Genomic DNA, 16556 nt, shown 5'->3' with positions numbered 1-16556 from the left:
GATACATCCACATACTGAATCAGAAAATTGTCTTGTACACACTTAAAAAAATTCCTCTCCAGCTAAACCCTTAACACTATGGCAGTCCCAGTCTATGTTTGGAAAGTTATAATCCCTGACCATAACCACCCTATTATTCTTACAGATACCTGAGACCTCCTTACAAGTTTGTTTCTCAATTTCCCTCTGACCATCAGGGGGTCTATAATACAACCCCGATAAGGTGATCATCCTTTTCTTGTTTCTCAGTTCCACCCAAATATCTTCCCTGGATGTATTTCCGGGAATATCCTCCCTCAGCACAGCTGTAATGCTATCCCTTATCAAAAATGCCATTCCCCCTCCTCTCTTGCCTCCCTTTCTGTCCTTCCTGTAGCATTTGTATCCTGGAACATTAAGCTGCCAGTCCTGCCCATCCCTGAGCCATGTTTCTGTAATTGCTATAATATCCCAGTCCCATGTTCCTAACCATGCCCTGAGGTCATCTGCCTTCCCTGTTAGGCCCCTTGCATTGAAATAAATGCAGTTTAATTTATTAGTCCTACCTTGTCCCTGCCTGCCCTGACTGTTTGACTCGCTTCTGTTCTCAACTGTACCAGTCTCAGATTGATCTCTTTCCTCACTATGTCCCTGGGTTCCATTCACCACCACCCCCCTCCCCACCCCCTCACCTCCACCTTACTAGTTTAAATCCTCCCGAGCAGCTCTCGCAAATCTCCCTGCCAGTATATTAGTCCCATTCCAATTTAGGTGCAATCTGGCCTCTGGAACATTCTTCAGAGTTGTCAGAGCTGCACTCATCCGGGCAGGGGTCAGAATGATTTCTTTATTTCCGGAGCTCCTTGAGGGCTGCTTTTTGAGTTTCAGGGCCTGCGTTTTGCCTTTGAAGGACTCCTTTTTCACACACGCTAATTCTTTTATGAGATGACACAGTCGTGCGGTAACATTTCCCTTCTGCATGCACGTGGAATTGTGTTCAGGTTCTCTTTAGAGAGATAACACAGTTCGATAAGGGGCTGTAAGAATACGTATACATTGTTAAAATGGGAATCGATTAATACAATGTCTGAAATGTAACCCTCCCAACCTACAGATACCCTTCTTCATACCATACCCCCTCACCCCATTACAGAGTGGCATGGGATCCCTTGTTACTCTCTTCTGCACTCCCAGATGTTACGGACCAGTCCAAAACCCCCTGCTCAAGAGATAATCCATTTCAAAACATTCGCTTATTTTAAAAGCAAATATTAGGTTTTGCATTCCAGATGCAATCCCATTAGTCAAACTACTGGATTTAAAGCAAAATGCACTTTATCCATCCACTATAGTTAAAGTGCAACAAAAAAAGAGTAGGAATTGGAATAACTTCACTCTCTTGGAACACTTACCAGTTGATACAGTAACTATTACTCATTAACTGTTCCAATACAGTAACATCCCCTAAACACAACATTGGCACAAGTTCCTCACAAGGACCAGGCAATGGCTGTTTCCAACAAGAGACAATCTCATCATTGTCTTGACATTGAATGTCCCCCACCCCCACCCCCAACATTCTGGGGGCTACCATTGACCGTAAACTACAATGGGCTAGCCCTGGCCTTCTTAGCGCAGTAGGCAGCACATCAGTCTCATAATCTGAGTTCAATCCTCAGAGAAGGCATATTTGTGGCTGTTCACCACCTAGCGATTTTCTTGGGCGGCACGATGGTTCAGTGGTTAGCACTGCTGCCTCACAGCACCAGGGACCCATGTTCGATTTCCACCTCGGGCAACTGTCTGTGTGGAGTTTGCACATTCTCCCCGTGACTGTGTGGGTTTCCTCCGGGGGCTCCGGTTTCCTCCCACAGTCCAAAGATGTACAGGTTGGGTGAATTGGCCATGCTAAATTGTCCGTAGTGCTGGGTGCACAAGTCAGGGGTGAATGTAGGGGAATGGGTCTGGGTGGGTTGCTTTTCGGAGAATCAGTGTGGACTTGTTGGGATGAAGGGCCTGTTTCCACACTGCAGGGAATCTAATCTAATGGCTACAAGAGCAGATCAGAGGCTGGAAATTCTGTCAGTAAGCAACTCACCTCGAGACTCCCCAAAGTCTGTCCACCATCTACAAGGCTCAAGTGGCAGCAGTGTTTAACATCTGCAAGATGCATTGCAGTGTCACTTCAAAAGGACTTTCCAAATGGATCAAAATCCTGGAATGCTGGTTCTAATGTAGAGTAGGTGACACTCTATGGACCACAAAAGTTCTGGAAAACACCTTACTACCATCACCATCTTCTCCTGGGCAACTGGGGCTGGGGGAAAAATGCCCAGTCAATGAAGCCCTCCTTCCGTGAACAAAGCTCATACAGTTGCTGCCATGTGAGAAATCATGTGTGGAGTTTGCATGATCCCCCTGTGTCTGTGTGTGTTTCCTCTGGGTGCTCCAGTTTCCTCCCAAGTGTAGGTTAGGTGGATTGACCATGTTAAATTGCCCACGGTGTCCAGGGATGTGCAGGTTAGGTGGATTGGCCATGGGATATTGCCCTGTAGTTTCGAGGGATGTGCAGGTTAGGTGGGTTAGCCATGGGAAAATTCCCATGCAGGGTTTGGGTATGCGATGTAGGGGGATAGATTAGGGCGGAATGCTCCTCAGAGGGTCAGTGCCGACTCAATGGGCTGAAAAGCCTCTTTCAGCACTGTAGGGATCCTATGGTTCGATCTTCCTCCTCCCTCATACCTCAGTCTGCTACCATTCCCGTTCCTCAATTCCTCTGCCACGGCTTTCCGTACCTGATACCCACTGAGGCTCACTGGCCTCAGCCACTGATGTTGTCACTTGTTGCTGTAGTGAAATAGCTTTTGTGCTGATTTGTCTAAATAATAACAATGTGCTGCTGTCTTCCTGTTCTGAGCACTTCTGAGATGTTGGAATGTGTTACTGTGATCTTTCATCTCAGTCTTTATTGTATTCCCTTCATTTCACAGGACATCAAAGACCTGTCAGAAAGGTAAGATCAGAATAGTTATTTTGCAATATCCTTATGCGCACATGCCAACATTCATAGGTTAAAAATCATACAACATCAGGTTGATGTAGATTAGATTATCTACAGTGTGGAAACAGGCCCTTCAGCCCAACAATTCCACACCGACCCTCCGAAGAGTAATCCACCCAGACCCATTCCCTACGGATAATTTAGCATGGCCATTTCACTTGATGTGCATATCTTTGGACTGTGGGAGGAAACCAGAGCACCTGGAGGAAACCCACGCAGACACGGGGAGAATGTGCAAACTCCACACAGTCACCTGAGGTGGGAATTGAACCTGGGTCCTTGGCAATGTGAGGCAGCTGTGCTAACCACTGAGCTACCGTGCCACCCATTAATTTCATATTTTTGTTGAATTCAAATTCCACCATCTGCCATTGAGAGATTTGAACCTGGTTCCCAGAACATTCCCTGGGTCTCTGGATTAACAACCCAGCGATAATACCACTAGGCCATTGCCTCCCCCCCTAAAACTAAAAGAATTACGGCCACTGGCCCCAAAGTGCTCCCCCACTCACATCTCAGTCACCTGCCCTTCTTAATTTCCCAAGTGTAGGTCAAGTTTTCACCCAAGGCAGGGATCAAACCTGGGTCCCTAGCGTTGTGAGGCAGCTGTGCTAACCACTGAGCCAGGGTTCAGAAAATACTTGCAAGGATGTAGGAGGGTTTGAGCTTTAGGGAGAGGCTGCCATCCTTACCTGGTCAGGCCTACATGTGACTCCAGACCCACAGCAACATTACCTTTGGGTAATGAAAGCTCAGCCAATATATGCTGGCGCAGACAAGTGACCCCTCCCCCCTCCCCCCCCCCATCCAATGAATTGAAAAAAGAGGAATAGTACTAGAATGGGGTTGGGAAATAAGTGAGGCACAATCCGCTGTGAAAATAACTCAAGCTTCCGCCATCTTCTCCATTCAACAGGCTGAAGCAAGGCGTTGCGAGCTGTGAGGTTGTCCCAGCCCGAAGGTTGAACGTTGGCTCTTTTCAGGGCCCCTTGCAGTATGCGGTGTGGAAGAAGATGAGAAAACGGATCAGTCCAGGTGAGGCACTGCACAGGTTAAAATGGTAAGCACGCACAATAACAACAGCCACTACCATCACATCGGGATACAGGCTAACAACTAAGAAAAAAAGCGTCACAGCCATAGAATCACAAGAGCCATTACAATCATGCAATGAGGCCGTTTGGCACATCATTTTGACACTAGCTCTCAGAATGAGCATTTCACAAGGTCCTACTCCCCACGCTACTCAGGTAGTCCTGCCTGTGCTTCCTTCTAAAACATACAAACCTGACTCCCTTTTGAATGCCTTAATTAAACCTGTCTCCACCATAGTCCCAGGCATTGCACTTCCAGACCCGAACAAGGGAGTGTGTCACTTTTGCTTTGGTTTGACTGGTGCCCTGGTGTTTTTGAACCCCTAGCAAGCTAGGAATGTTTTCCCCACATCAACTCAGTCCAGAGCCTTCACAATGTCCAATGCATCTGTCAAATTTCCACTCAGCCCTCTTCTCCTGAAGAAAAACCCAGCGTCTCCGATCTACCCTCTTGACAGAAGGTACAGATAACCTTCTATATCCTTGTCACATCCCGAAACACTTGACAACCATTGTTTTTGGCCGTAAAGTGTCAACACTGGTACGATGAGGGATGTGTGGCAGCTGCTGTGCGGCAGCTGCTGTGCTAATACCAGTAAACAGCCAGTGAGATAAATGATCCGATAAGCTGCAATTTACTGATATGACCTGCGGATCGATATTGGCAGCAACACCAGGGATGTCTCTCCTGGTCTTCCTTGAAAGAGTGTCACAGGATCTCCTGACAGTACAGATAAGTCCTTGCTATGAGGCAGTAGCCTAACGTCTGTACAGTTGGCAGAGTTCCCTCAATAGCGCACGAGAGTGAATGCATTGCAGACTGAGTTCCCTGAGATGGGGCTTGAACTCACAATGTTGCACATGCATATGACCCAAAATCTGCGGTACTGAGGAACTACAGCATTGTCAGCTGAGCCATCTGCTTGAATACCAGGGTGGCTCAGTGGTTAGCACTGCTGCCTCACAGTGCCAGGGACCCGGGTTTGGTTCCACCCTCGGGTGATTGCCTGTGTGGAGTTTGTATATTCTTCCCGTGTCTGCATGGGTTGCCTCTGGGTGCTCCAGTTTCCTCTCATAGCCCAAAGATGTGCGGGTTAAGTGAATTGGCCATGCTAAATTCCCATAGTGTTCAGGGATATGTAGTTTGGATGGCTTGGCCATGGGAAATTGCCCCATAGATTCCAGGGATGTACAGGTGGAAGCAGATATGATAGGAACATTAAGATAAGCACATGAGCATGTACTAGGGTGGCACAGTAGCTCAGTGGTTAGTGCTGCTGCCTCACAGCACCAGTGACCCAGGTTCAATTCTAGCCTCGGGCCAACTTTCTGTGTAGAGTTTGCACATTCTCCCTGTGATTGTGTGGGTTTCCTCCCACAGTTCAAAGGTGTCCAGGTTAGGTGGACCAGCCATGCTCAATTGATCTGGCTGGGATGCTCTTCGGAAGATCAGTCTCAATGGGCTGAATGGCTTCTTTCCACTATAGGAATTCTATGATTCTAAAGTCGCACCAAAGTTATAGCTGAGGAAGGTAGAATGTGCCTTCTTCCTGGTCAATATTCATCCCCAATTTAACTTAAAAGGGATGATTCGTTCCCAATTACATTGCAGTTAGGACTTACAAAAAGAACTGAATTGATTGGAGAGCACGTTGGGAGGTCTGAGGCCAGGAAAGGTGCTATATGAATGCAAAAACAAAGTCATTATGCGTAACTTTGCAAGTTTTACAATGGCTACTTCTGTGTCATCCAGACAAGCTCAAGTCATCAGTTACAAGCATGGATTGATTGCTGGGCCCCACCATATCTCGATTTGTAATTTTAATAAAATCAACCTTTTAATTTACACCTCTGGGCCAGGTCGGACTTAGAAACTGGGCCTCCTAGCTCCAAGGTAGGGAATTTACCACATGGGTTCCATCCTAGATATTTCCCTAATCAACATGAAGATACAGCAGCTGGAGTAAATGGAAGTTGAATCTGGGTCTTCCGGCTCAGAGGCAGAAGCATTACCACTGTGCTACAAGGGTTCCCACACCATATCTAGTCTCTTCTGACCATTTGACTCCAACTCAAACTCTTCATTCCCGGCAACAGTCTGGTAAATCTCTTCTGATCCCTCTCCAGCTAAATAATACCCTTCCTGTAACAAGACAACTAGAACTGGGCACAGTGCTCCAGAAAAAGCCTCACCAACATCCTGTACAACTTCAACATGACATCCCAATTCCTGTATTCAAAGATAGACAATAGACAATAGACAGTAGGTGCAGGAGTAGGCCATTCTGCCCTTCGAGCCTGCACCACCATTCATTATGATCATGGCTGATCATCCTTAATCAGTATCCTGTTCCTGCCTTATCTCCATAACCCTTGATTCCACTATCCTTGAGAGCTCTATCCAACTCTTTCTTAAATGAATCCAGAGACTGGGCCTCCACTGCCCTCTGGGGCAGGGCATTCCACACAGCCACCACTCTCTGGGTGAAGACGTTTCTCCTCATCTCTGTCCTAAATGGTCTACCCCGTATTTTTAAGCTGTGTCCTCTGGTTCGGCACTCACCCATCAGCGGAAACATGTTTCCTGCCTCCAGAGTGTCCAAACCTTTCATAATCTCATATGTCTCAATCAGATCCCCTCTCAGCCTTCTAATCTCAAGGGTATACAAGCCCAGTCACTCCAGTCTTTCAACTGAACAATGAAGGCGAGCGTGCTAAACGCCTTCTTAAGCAGCCTGTCTATACGTGATGCAAACTTCAGAGTTATGCACCTGAACCCCTGGGTCTGTCTGTTCTACAACATGGCCCAAGGCCTTACTTTTAATTGTATAAGTCGTGTCTTTGTTTGTTTTACCAAAATGTAATATCTCAAATTTATCCAAATTAAACTTTATCTGCCACTCCTCAGCCCATTGATCCAATTGATCAAGATATCTTTGTAATCTTGGATAATCTTCCTCACTGTCCAGTAAACCACCAACCTTGGTGTCATCTGCAAACTTATTAACCATGTATTCTATATTCTCATCTAAATCATTTAAATAAATAACAAACAAAAGTGGGCCCAGTACCGATCCCTGTGGAACACCACTGGTCACAGGCCTCCAGTCTAAAAACCAACCTTCCACCATCACACTGTGTCTCCTACCTTTAAGCCAACTTTGTATCCATTTGGTAACAAGACAACTAGAACTGGGCACAGTGCTCCAGAAAAAGTCTCACCAACATCCTGTACAACTTCAACATGACATCCCAATTCCTGTATTCAAAGATAGACAATAGACAGTAGCTGCAGGAGTCGGCCATTCTGCCCTTCGAGCCTGCACCACCATTCAATATGATCATGGCTGATCATCCTTAATCAGTATCCTGTTCCTGCCTTATCTCCATAACCCTTGATTCTACTATCCTTGAGAGCTCTATCCAACTCTTTCTTAAATGAATCCAGAGACTGGGCCTCCACTGCCCTCTGGGGCAGAGCATTCCACACAGGCACCACTCTCTGGGTGAAGAGGTTTCTCCTCATCTCTTGGTAAGCTCAGCCTGAATCCTATGTGACCTAACATCACCAATTAGTCGACCATTTGGAACCTTGTCAAAGGCTTTACTATAGTGCAAGAAAACAGCGTCCACTGCTCTGCCCTCATCGATCTTATTTGGTAACGCACAGAAATGTAATGTCCATGCTTCTGAGCTGGGAGGCCTAAGTTCAAATCTTACTCAGTCCTGAGCTGCATCGTAATGTCGGTGAACGGGTTGATTAGAAAATATCTGCAGAGAAATGTTCAGGTTTTCTTTTTTTCTGAAAAGAAACACAATGTCCCTTGACCTTCCTCTGTGAGATTGACGTTCGTTTCCAGGGACAATCCTGGAGAGGTTTGAACACCCCAATAAGTTCCAGCCTGCACCTTTGCTTCCTGTTTGAGAGCCAGCTGTCACACTGGCTCTCGGATGGATGTCTGCAGGTGCATCTTTTGACTTGGTGAGGCGAGGCTGAGTAGCCACAGATAGCGAGTTCCAAGATGACTGTGCAGCTCTGCTTTCACATGGTGGTTTCACACGCCTCTACTCTCTGAAGCGTTCATTCACTGCAGGCAGCAAGGTAATGCGTGGGCTAGCACCACTTGAAATCCCTTCACCCTCTCCGCACTGTCAACCTGCACCTGAACAAATGGTGGATCTCAGAGACGGTCGGGGGAAGTTCAGATACAGCACGTGATTTCCTATCGATCACCCCCCAGCCAGTCTGCAGGGTTCAGTCGCACACAGCTTTACCCTGTGTATTTACCACATTGGACTCAGTGTGTTTTTCCTGACAGGAATGAAAGATTTATCCAGGCTTTTAATCGGTTTGGGTCAGGTGGCATTTCAATTCTGAGCCAGTGCATCTGTTCCACAACAGGCCTGAAGTTTATGGAGCTCTTGCCTTTCCAAGGAACAGACAGTTGATCCTGCGGATAACGCAGCAACTCGTTGGTATCCAGTGACATCCCATAAACCCTAGTGTTCTACTTCAGTTGCTGAAGGATAGATAATGGCCACCTGAATTGGTTTCTTCACCATCCATTAAAGGCAGGAACTCAGTTTCAAATCTATTTTCAACACTCTCTTATTCAGCGCTCCCTTATGCCAGCTCTCTGACAGTGTAGCACTCCTTCAGTACTGACCCTCCGACAGTGCAGTACTCCCTCAGTACTGACCCTCTGACAGTGTAGCACTCCTTCAGTACTGACCCTCCGACAGTGCAGTACTCCCTCAGTACTGACCCTCTGTCAGTGCAGCACTCCCTCAGTACTGATCCTCTGACAGGACGGCACTCCCTCAGTACTGATCCTCTGACAGGGCAGCACTCCCTCAGTACTGATCCTCTGACAGGACGGCACTCCCTCAGTACTGATCCTCTGACAGTACGGCACTCCCTCAGTACTGACCCTCTGACAGGGCAGCACTCCCTCAGTACTGACCCTCTGACAGTGTGACATTCCCTCAGTACTGACCCTCCGACAGTGCAGTACTCCCTCAGTACTGACCCTCTGTCAGTGCGGTTCTCCCTCAGTACTGACCCTCTGACAGTGTGACATTCCCTCAGTACTGACCCTCTGACTGCGGCACTTCCTCACTACTGACCCTCTGACTGTGCGGCACTCCCTCAGTTCTGACCCTCTGACAGTGCGGCACTCCCTCAGTATTGACCCTCTGACAGTGCAGCACTCCCTCAGTACTGACCCTCTGACAATGCGTCACTCCCTCAGTACTGACCCTCTGACAGTGTGACATTCCCTCAGTACTGACCCTCTGACAGTGCGGCACTTCCTCAGTACTGATCCTTTGATAGTGCGTCACTCTCTCTGTGCTGATCCTCTGACAGGGCAGCACTCCCTCAGTACTGATCCTCTGACAGGACGGCACTCCCTCAGTACTGATCCTCTGACAGTGCGTCATTCCCTCAGTACTGATCCTTTGATAGTGCGTCACTCTCTCTGTGCTGATCCTCTGACAGGGCAGCACTCCCTCAGTACTGATCCTCTGACAGGACGGCACTCCCTCAGTACTGATCCTCTGACAGGGCAGCACTCCCTCAGTACTGATCCTCTGACAGGACGGCACTCCCTCAGTACTGATCCTCTGACAGTACGGCACTCCCTCAGTACTGACCCTCTGACAGGGCAGCACTCCCTCAGTACTGATCCTCTGACAGGACGGCACTCCCTCAGTACTGACCCTCTGACAGGACGGCACTCCCTCAGTACTGATCCTCTGACAGTGCGGCACTCCCTCAGTAATGACCCTCTGACAGTGCGTCATTCCCTCAGTACTGATCCTGCACCTATTGCCTTTTACAGAAGGGAATTCCAAAGAATCTCAACCTTCTAAGAGAAAAAACTTCCTTTTTTTTAGTCTTAAATGGTTACTTCTGAAATTTTAAACTCTGACCCCGGTTCTCAATTCTCCCACTGGGGAAAGTCTACATGAGAAATGACAGCTTATTTATACAGAACCGTAAAAGATTAAACTTGAGAGCGTTCGGAAAAGATTTACAAGGATGTTGCCAGGGTTGGAGGGTTTGAGCTATAGGGAGAGGCTGAACAGGCTGTGGCTGTTTTCCCTGGAGTGTCAGAGGCTGAGGGGTGACCTTATAGAGGTTTATAAAATCATGAGGGGCATGGATAGGGTAAATAGACAAGGTCTTTTCCCTGGGGTGGGGGGGTGAGAGGGCAAAGATTTAAAAGGGACCTAAGGGGCAATATTTTCACGCAGAGGGTGGTGCATGTATGGAATGAGCTGACAGAGGAAGTGGTGGAGGCTGGTACAATTACAACATTTAAAAGGCATCTGGACGGGGACATGAATAGGAAGGGGTTAGAGGGATATGGGCCGGGTGCTGGCAAATGGGATTAATTTAGGATACCTAGTCGGCATGGACGGGTTGAACCGAATGGTCTGTTTCTGTGCCGTATGTCTCTTTGACTCTATCCAAGTATCCTTAACAGGAGCATACTAAAACATACCAGGCCACCAAGATGAGACATAAGACATCAAGATCAAACATTTTGTGGAAGAGGCAGATTCCGAGGAATGCTTTCAATGAGGAAAGGCTTAGGGAGGCCTTCCTGAAGCTTAAGGCTGAAGAAAGTTAAAGAATATTCAACTGACTGAAAGCATTGTCAGCACAAATGCACTCGCAACCCTTCGAAAGATCTTCAGAGCAACACTTGAAATGGATCGAATTTGCAGGGCTATGTGGAAGGAGTAGGTGGTGGGTGGGGTGGTTGAGAAGAATTGGGGTGCGCATGGACATCACGAGCCAAAAGTCCTTAGGATTCGAGCCGCACACTGGAGAGGCTGGGCTTAGAACCTTCCAGCATAGAACAAGGCCATTTAATCCATTCTGCCCCTGCCAGCCCTTTGAGCAAGCTCTCCAACTCCTCCTTGCCCTTTCCCCACAGCTCTGTCCATTATCCCCTTGACCGGGTCTCGGGACCGTCAGGTATTTTTCCGTCCAGAGGCTCCCTCCAGTGCGGAGGGAGCAGTTGGACAAAAAAATAACAGACAGAAGAAACAACGCAGTACAGTTTTACTGTTACAGTCTGTGGTTAACCACATCTCCTGTACCTCGCCTGCCAGCCCTGCTCACTCTCCCTCTCCACGCCATGTTCTCGGGTGCAGTAGCGCAAAAGTGCTGCTGTTTGAGGCGGATGTGAATACGATTGAGATCGCGTCAGGCCAGTGGTCAGAAATAACTTCCAGGCGCTTCTGCGGTTAACTCCAGGTGAATCTGGGTCAACATCGTGAAGCACCGGGCCACGCAAGACAACTCGCGCACCTGCTGTGTCAGCTTTGGCTCAGTCGATAGCACATTCGCCATTCCCCTCTCCCCCCTGAGTCTGGGAGGGTTCCCAGTTCAAGTCCCATCACAGCCTGATGATCCATGCTGACTCTCCCATTGGAGCTGAGGGAGTAATGCATTGTCTTTCGAAGGTGTTGATTCGTTGGTGCAAAGCAATGCAGTTACCTTCAATGTGTGGGCTGCTATTTACAACACCAAGAACAAAACTACTATCTCATCGGTTAGGTGGAGCTTGCTGTGTGTAAATTGACCGCAAGCTTTCTCAAGTCGCAACTGTAAATCATTGACTGTAAGACATGTGCTCATGAACATAGAACACAGAGCAGTACAGCACAGTACAGGCCGTTCAGCCCACGATGCTGTGCCAAGCATTTATCTTAATCTAAGAGCAACCTAACCTACGCACCCCTCAACTTACTGCTGTCCATGTGCTTGCCCAGCAGTCACTTAAGTGTCTCTAATGTCCCTGACTGCTCCCACTGCTGGCAGTGCATTCCAAGCACCCACCACTCTCTGTGTAAAGAATCTACCCCTGACATCTCCCCTATCACCTCCCTCCAATCACCTTAAAATTATGACCCCTTGTGACAGCCATTTCTGCCCTGGGGAAAAGTCTCTGGCTATCTACTCTCTCTGTGCCTCTCACACCTCTATCAAATCACCTCTCTTCCTTCTTCTCTCCAGGGTGAAAAGCCCAAGTTCACACAATCTCTCTTTGTAAGGCAAGCCCTCCAAGCTAGGCAGCATGCTGGTAGACCTCCTCTGCACTCTCTCCAAAGCATCTACAGCAACATCCTACCCCGGTTGCTACATTAATGCAAACCATTCCTTCATTTGAGCAATTATCTCATAATACTAGTGCGTAAACACCACGAGCTGGAGTAGGCTAATCGGCTCCTCGAGCCTGCTGCATCATTCAGTGACATCACGGCTAATCTGATTGGGGCCTCAATCCCACAATGCCGGAGGAGAATGTCAAGCTGAAGTGTATGCAACCTACTGCTAAAGGCTTTCTTTCCTTGTGAAAGGGGAGCAATTGTCTCGATAGGTGCAGCCCTGCGCGTTATTGCACATGGGTGATGTACCTAATATAGGTCACAAGAAGAACTTTCACCAGCTCGGGATATTCCCAAATCATGGGAATTATTTGAAAGTCTGGCCACTGTCCTGATGCAGGCAATGCAGCAACCAGTTTATCGACAGCAAGCTCCCAAAGCATAGATCCAGTTAAGGGAAAGCTGGAGAGAGAGAGGGAGAAAAGGGAATGGAAGGAAATGTTAATGGAAGTGGAATTAAGAAGGATGGCACAAGATCCCTGAGGAACACTGATGCCACTAGACCAGAAGCCTGGAGTGATTCATGCTCTGGGGGCATTAGTTCAAATCTCACCTTAGCAACTAGTGGAATTTAAATCTTATGAATAAATCTAGAAATATAAAGCTAGACTCATGAATAACTATCATCAGTGTTGGTAAAATCACGACTGGTATACTCATTTTCTTCAGGGAAGGGAAATCTGCCATCCTTACCATCTACACCTGACTCCAGACCCACAGCAATAGCACCTGACTCTTACCTGTCCTCTGAAATAAGCCTGGCAAACCACCCAGTTCAAGGGGAATAACGATTGGCAACAAATGCTGGCCTTGCCAGAGATGCCCATATCCGGTGAAAGGGCACACTGTTTAAAAAGTCATTGTGGACCATTGGCCCAAATGACAATAATCCTTCAACCAGTTCGACAAGGCTTCACAATCAAAATACTGCGGATGCTGGAAATCTAAAATGAAATGCAGTGAATGCTGGAGAAACTCAGCAGGTCCAGCAGAGTCTGCAGAGAGAGAAAAACAGAGTTGACGTTTTGAGTCATTCTGAAGAAGGGTCGTGCCGGACTGGAAACGTTAACTCTGTTTCTCTCTCTCTCCACTGCCAGACCTGCTGAGATTCGCCTGCATTAGCTTCCTAAAAACATAGAGGGGAGGCCATTGGGATTTTCAAGCCTGTTCCCCATTCATTACAACCATGGCCGATCATCCAACTCAATAGTCTGTACTCAGGATTTCTCCCCCCAGCATGCCACCCCCACATATCCTTTGACCCCTTTAGCCCCAGATGTAGTATTTAACTCTTCCTTGAAGCCATGCAATGCTAGCTTTCTGTGAAAACGAATTCCATAGGCTCACTACTCTCCAGGTGAAGAGATTTCCCTTGATCTCAGTCCTCAATGGTTTATCCTGTATCCTTAGACTGCGATCCCTGATTCTGGAATCTCTCGATCATCAGGAACATGATAAGAATTGTACAGTCAGGTCACTCAATTGGCACCCATCTTCTCACCTCCTTATACATTTTTTTTTATAAACTCTATTAACCTATTTTTCCATTCAACTTCTTCAGAGATGTTACAACATATCTCTGAGGCAAGTAGGACTTGAACCCAGGCTTCCTGTTTCAAGGATAGAGACACTGAAACTGCACCACAAGAAGCCCCTCGGATTTCCTTATATTTATTTATTTAACCTATTTTCCTAACCAACTGTTCAAAGATGTTACTGTACACCTCTGGAGCAGGTGGGACTTGAACCCAGGCTTCCCGTTTCAAGGATAGAGACCATAAGACATAGGAGCAAAAATTAGGCCATTCAGCTCATCCAGTCTGCTCCGCCATTCAATCATGGCTGATGAGTTTCTCAGCCTCATTCTCCCACTTCCTGTAACCCTTGATCCCCTTGATACTCAAGAACCCATCGACCTGGCCACCACAGCCTTCTGTGGCAATGAATTCCATAGATTCACCACCCTCTGGCTGAAGAAGTTTCTCCATATCTCCGTTCCAAAGGATCTTCCCTTTACTCTAAGGCTGCCCCCTCAGTTCCTCGTCTCTCCCACCAATGGAAATATCTTCCCAACATCTACTCTATCCAGGCCATTCAGTATTCAATATGTTTCAATTAGATCCCCCCCCTCATCCTTCTAAACTCCATCGAGAAAAGACACAGAATCCTCAAACATTCCTCACATGCTTAAGTTTTCAATCCTGCCACCATTCTCATGAACCTCCTCTGAAGACTGTCCAGGACCAGTACATCCTTCCTGAGGTGTATGAGGCCCAAGGCTGCACACAATATTCCAGATGTGGTCTCACCAGAGCCTGATAGAGTCTCAGATGTACATCCCTGCTATTTATAGTCAAGTCCTCTCAAAATAAGTGCCACTGTTGCATTTGTCTTCCTAATGACTGACTCAACCTGCAAGACAACGGCACCACAACAGGCCCCCTCAGAGCTCCTTATATTTTTATGTTTTCCTAATCAACTCATTCAAAGATCTTATCACACACCTTTGGAGCAGATGGGATTTGAACCCTGATCCAGGCGTAGGGACGCTACAACTGCCCTACAAAAGGTCCCTTTTGTCTTCTATTAAGATCAAAGACCATATATATTCTAGTAATAGTCGATCTCATGTAAAGGTCGACCCCCGTATTTTTGGCCAAATAAACTGGAATATTCCATATATCTCGTGTAAAGGTTGACACTAGTTCTTCGCAGGTAACAGAGTCGGTGTGCCATCCGTCATGTTCCAGTCCAGCTTTCCAGTCTGCCTGGTGTTCCGCTCTGCTCCCGGCCCACCAGTCTGTTGGCTGTTGTGTTCCACTCCGGGTTTTCAGAATTACCATAATCCGTGGGTTTTTTTCGAGATCAGTTGGGTTTCTGCTTACGATACGGTATGGGTTTTGACGGGCAGGAATTTCAGCCCCTCAAAAACAGTATCCGTGTAATAGTCGACCCCATAAATTCAACCTTATAATATAGTCGGGACATCGCGGTGGCTGAGTGGTTAGCACTGCTGCCTCACAGCACTAGGGACCCAGGTTCAATTCCAGCCTTGGGCGACTGTCTGTGTGGAGTTTGCACATTCTCGAGTTTGCTCCAGATTCCTCCCACAGTCCAAAGATGTGCGGGTCAGGTGAATTGGCCGTGCTAACTATCCCAGAGTGTTAGGTGCATTAGTCAGAGGGAAATGGGATTGGGTGGGTTACTCTTCGGAGGGTTGATGTGGACGTTTTGGGCCGAAGGGCCTGTTTCCACACTGTAGGGAATCTAATCTGGTCAAAAGAATGCGACTAATGCTCGAGTATGTACGGTAAATAAATCAGTGACGTTCCGTTGGCCAGTAATCAGACTTATTTTCCCTTCTCCCTCGCTCCCTGCAGTGCCGGCCCCACTGACCCTTGACCCTCGCTCCGCCAACCCATACTTGGTGCTTTCGGAGGACCTGACTGCCGTCAAGTACTCGTACACCTCGCAGCAGCTGCCCGACAACCTGGAACGCTTCGACTTCTGCGCCTGCGTGCTGGCCTCGGAGGGGTTCGCCTCGGGGAAGCATTACTGGGAGGTGGAGGTGGGCGGCCAGCCGGACTGGGACGTGGGCGTGGCGGCGGAGTCCATCGACCGGGAGGGCTGGGTCATCCTCACGCCAGAGAACGGCTTCTGGACCTTCGGCCACGTGGAGCGCTCCCGCATCGGAGTCTACCTGGACCACGAAGAGGGCCAGGTCTCCTTCTACGACGCCGAGGAGATGACCCACCTCCACACCTTCGTGGACACCTTCAACGAGAAGCTCTTCCCGTTCTTCTACCCCAGCGCGGACACCAACACCGACCCTCTCAAAATCTGTCACCTGCTCCTCTGACAGGCCGGGCCGGGCTGGGCTGGGCTGGGCTGGGCTGGGCTGGGCTGGGCTGGGCTGAGGTGGGCTGGGGTCGTCAGAGATGGCAAGAAGGGTAAATGATTTCCATTTCCCTTCTTTAATTGTTTTGGAGATTGCTGGCTCAGGTCGAAACGTGTGGCACTGGAAAAACACAACACAGCATAAGCTTTGCATCCTGAAACGTTAACTCTCCTGACCCTCGGATGCTGCCTGGCCTGCTGTGCTTTTCCAGCGCCACACTCTTCGCCTCCGATCTCCAGCATCTGCAGTCCTCACTTTCTCCCATTGCTAGCTGGACCTCAGTTTTCTGCCTCTTGTCTGCTCTTGAACTGAGTGGGACAGCTCAGGGCTAACCACGTGG

General features: G+C 48.1%; 1 protein-coding gene across 1 annotated transcript in view; it reads left to right on the top strand.

The window, feature by feature from the left end:
• Positions 1 to 16177, top strand: part of LOC122541249 (zinc-binding protein A33-like) — an 82720-nt gene extending 66543 nt beyond the window's left edge. Inside the window, exons 5-7 of the mRNA XM_087978970.1 lie at positions 2970 to 2992; positions 3957 to 4075; positions 15699 to 16177. Coding sequence (XP_087835096.1) covers positions 2970 to 2992; positions 3957 to 4075; positions 15699 to 16177 — 621 coding nt within the window. The remainder of the gene's footprint in view (positions 1 to 2969; positions 2993 to 3956; positions 4076 to 15698) is intronic.
• Positions 16178 to 16556: the final 379 nt, after the last annotated feature.

The sequence above is a fragment of the Chiloscyllium plagiosum genome, unplaced genomic scaffold (genome assembly GCF_037043375.1).
Source record: "Chiloscyllium plagiosum isolate Xiang-an unplaced genomic scaffold, Cpla_swu_hap1 HiC_scaffold_35, whole genome shotgun sequence".
NCBI lineage: Eukaryota > Metazoa > Chordata > Chondrichthyes > Orectolobiformes > Hemiscylliidae > Chiloscyllium > Chiloscyllium plagiosum.
This window is presented reverse-complemented; position numbering and strand designations above follow the sequence as displayed.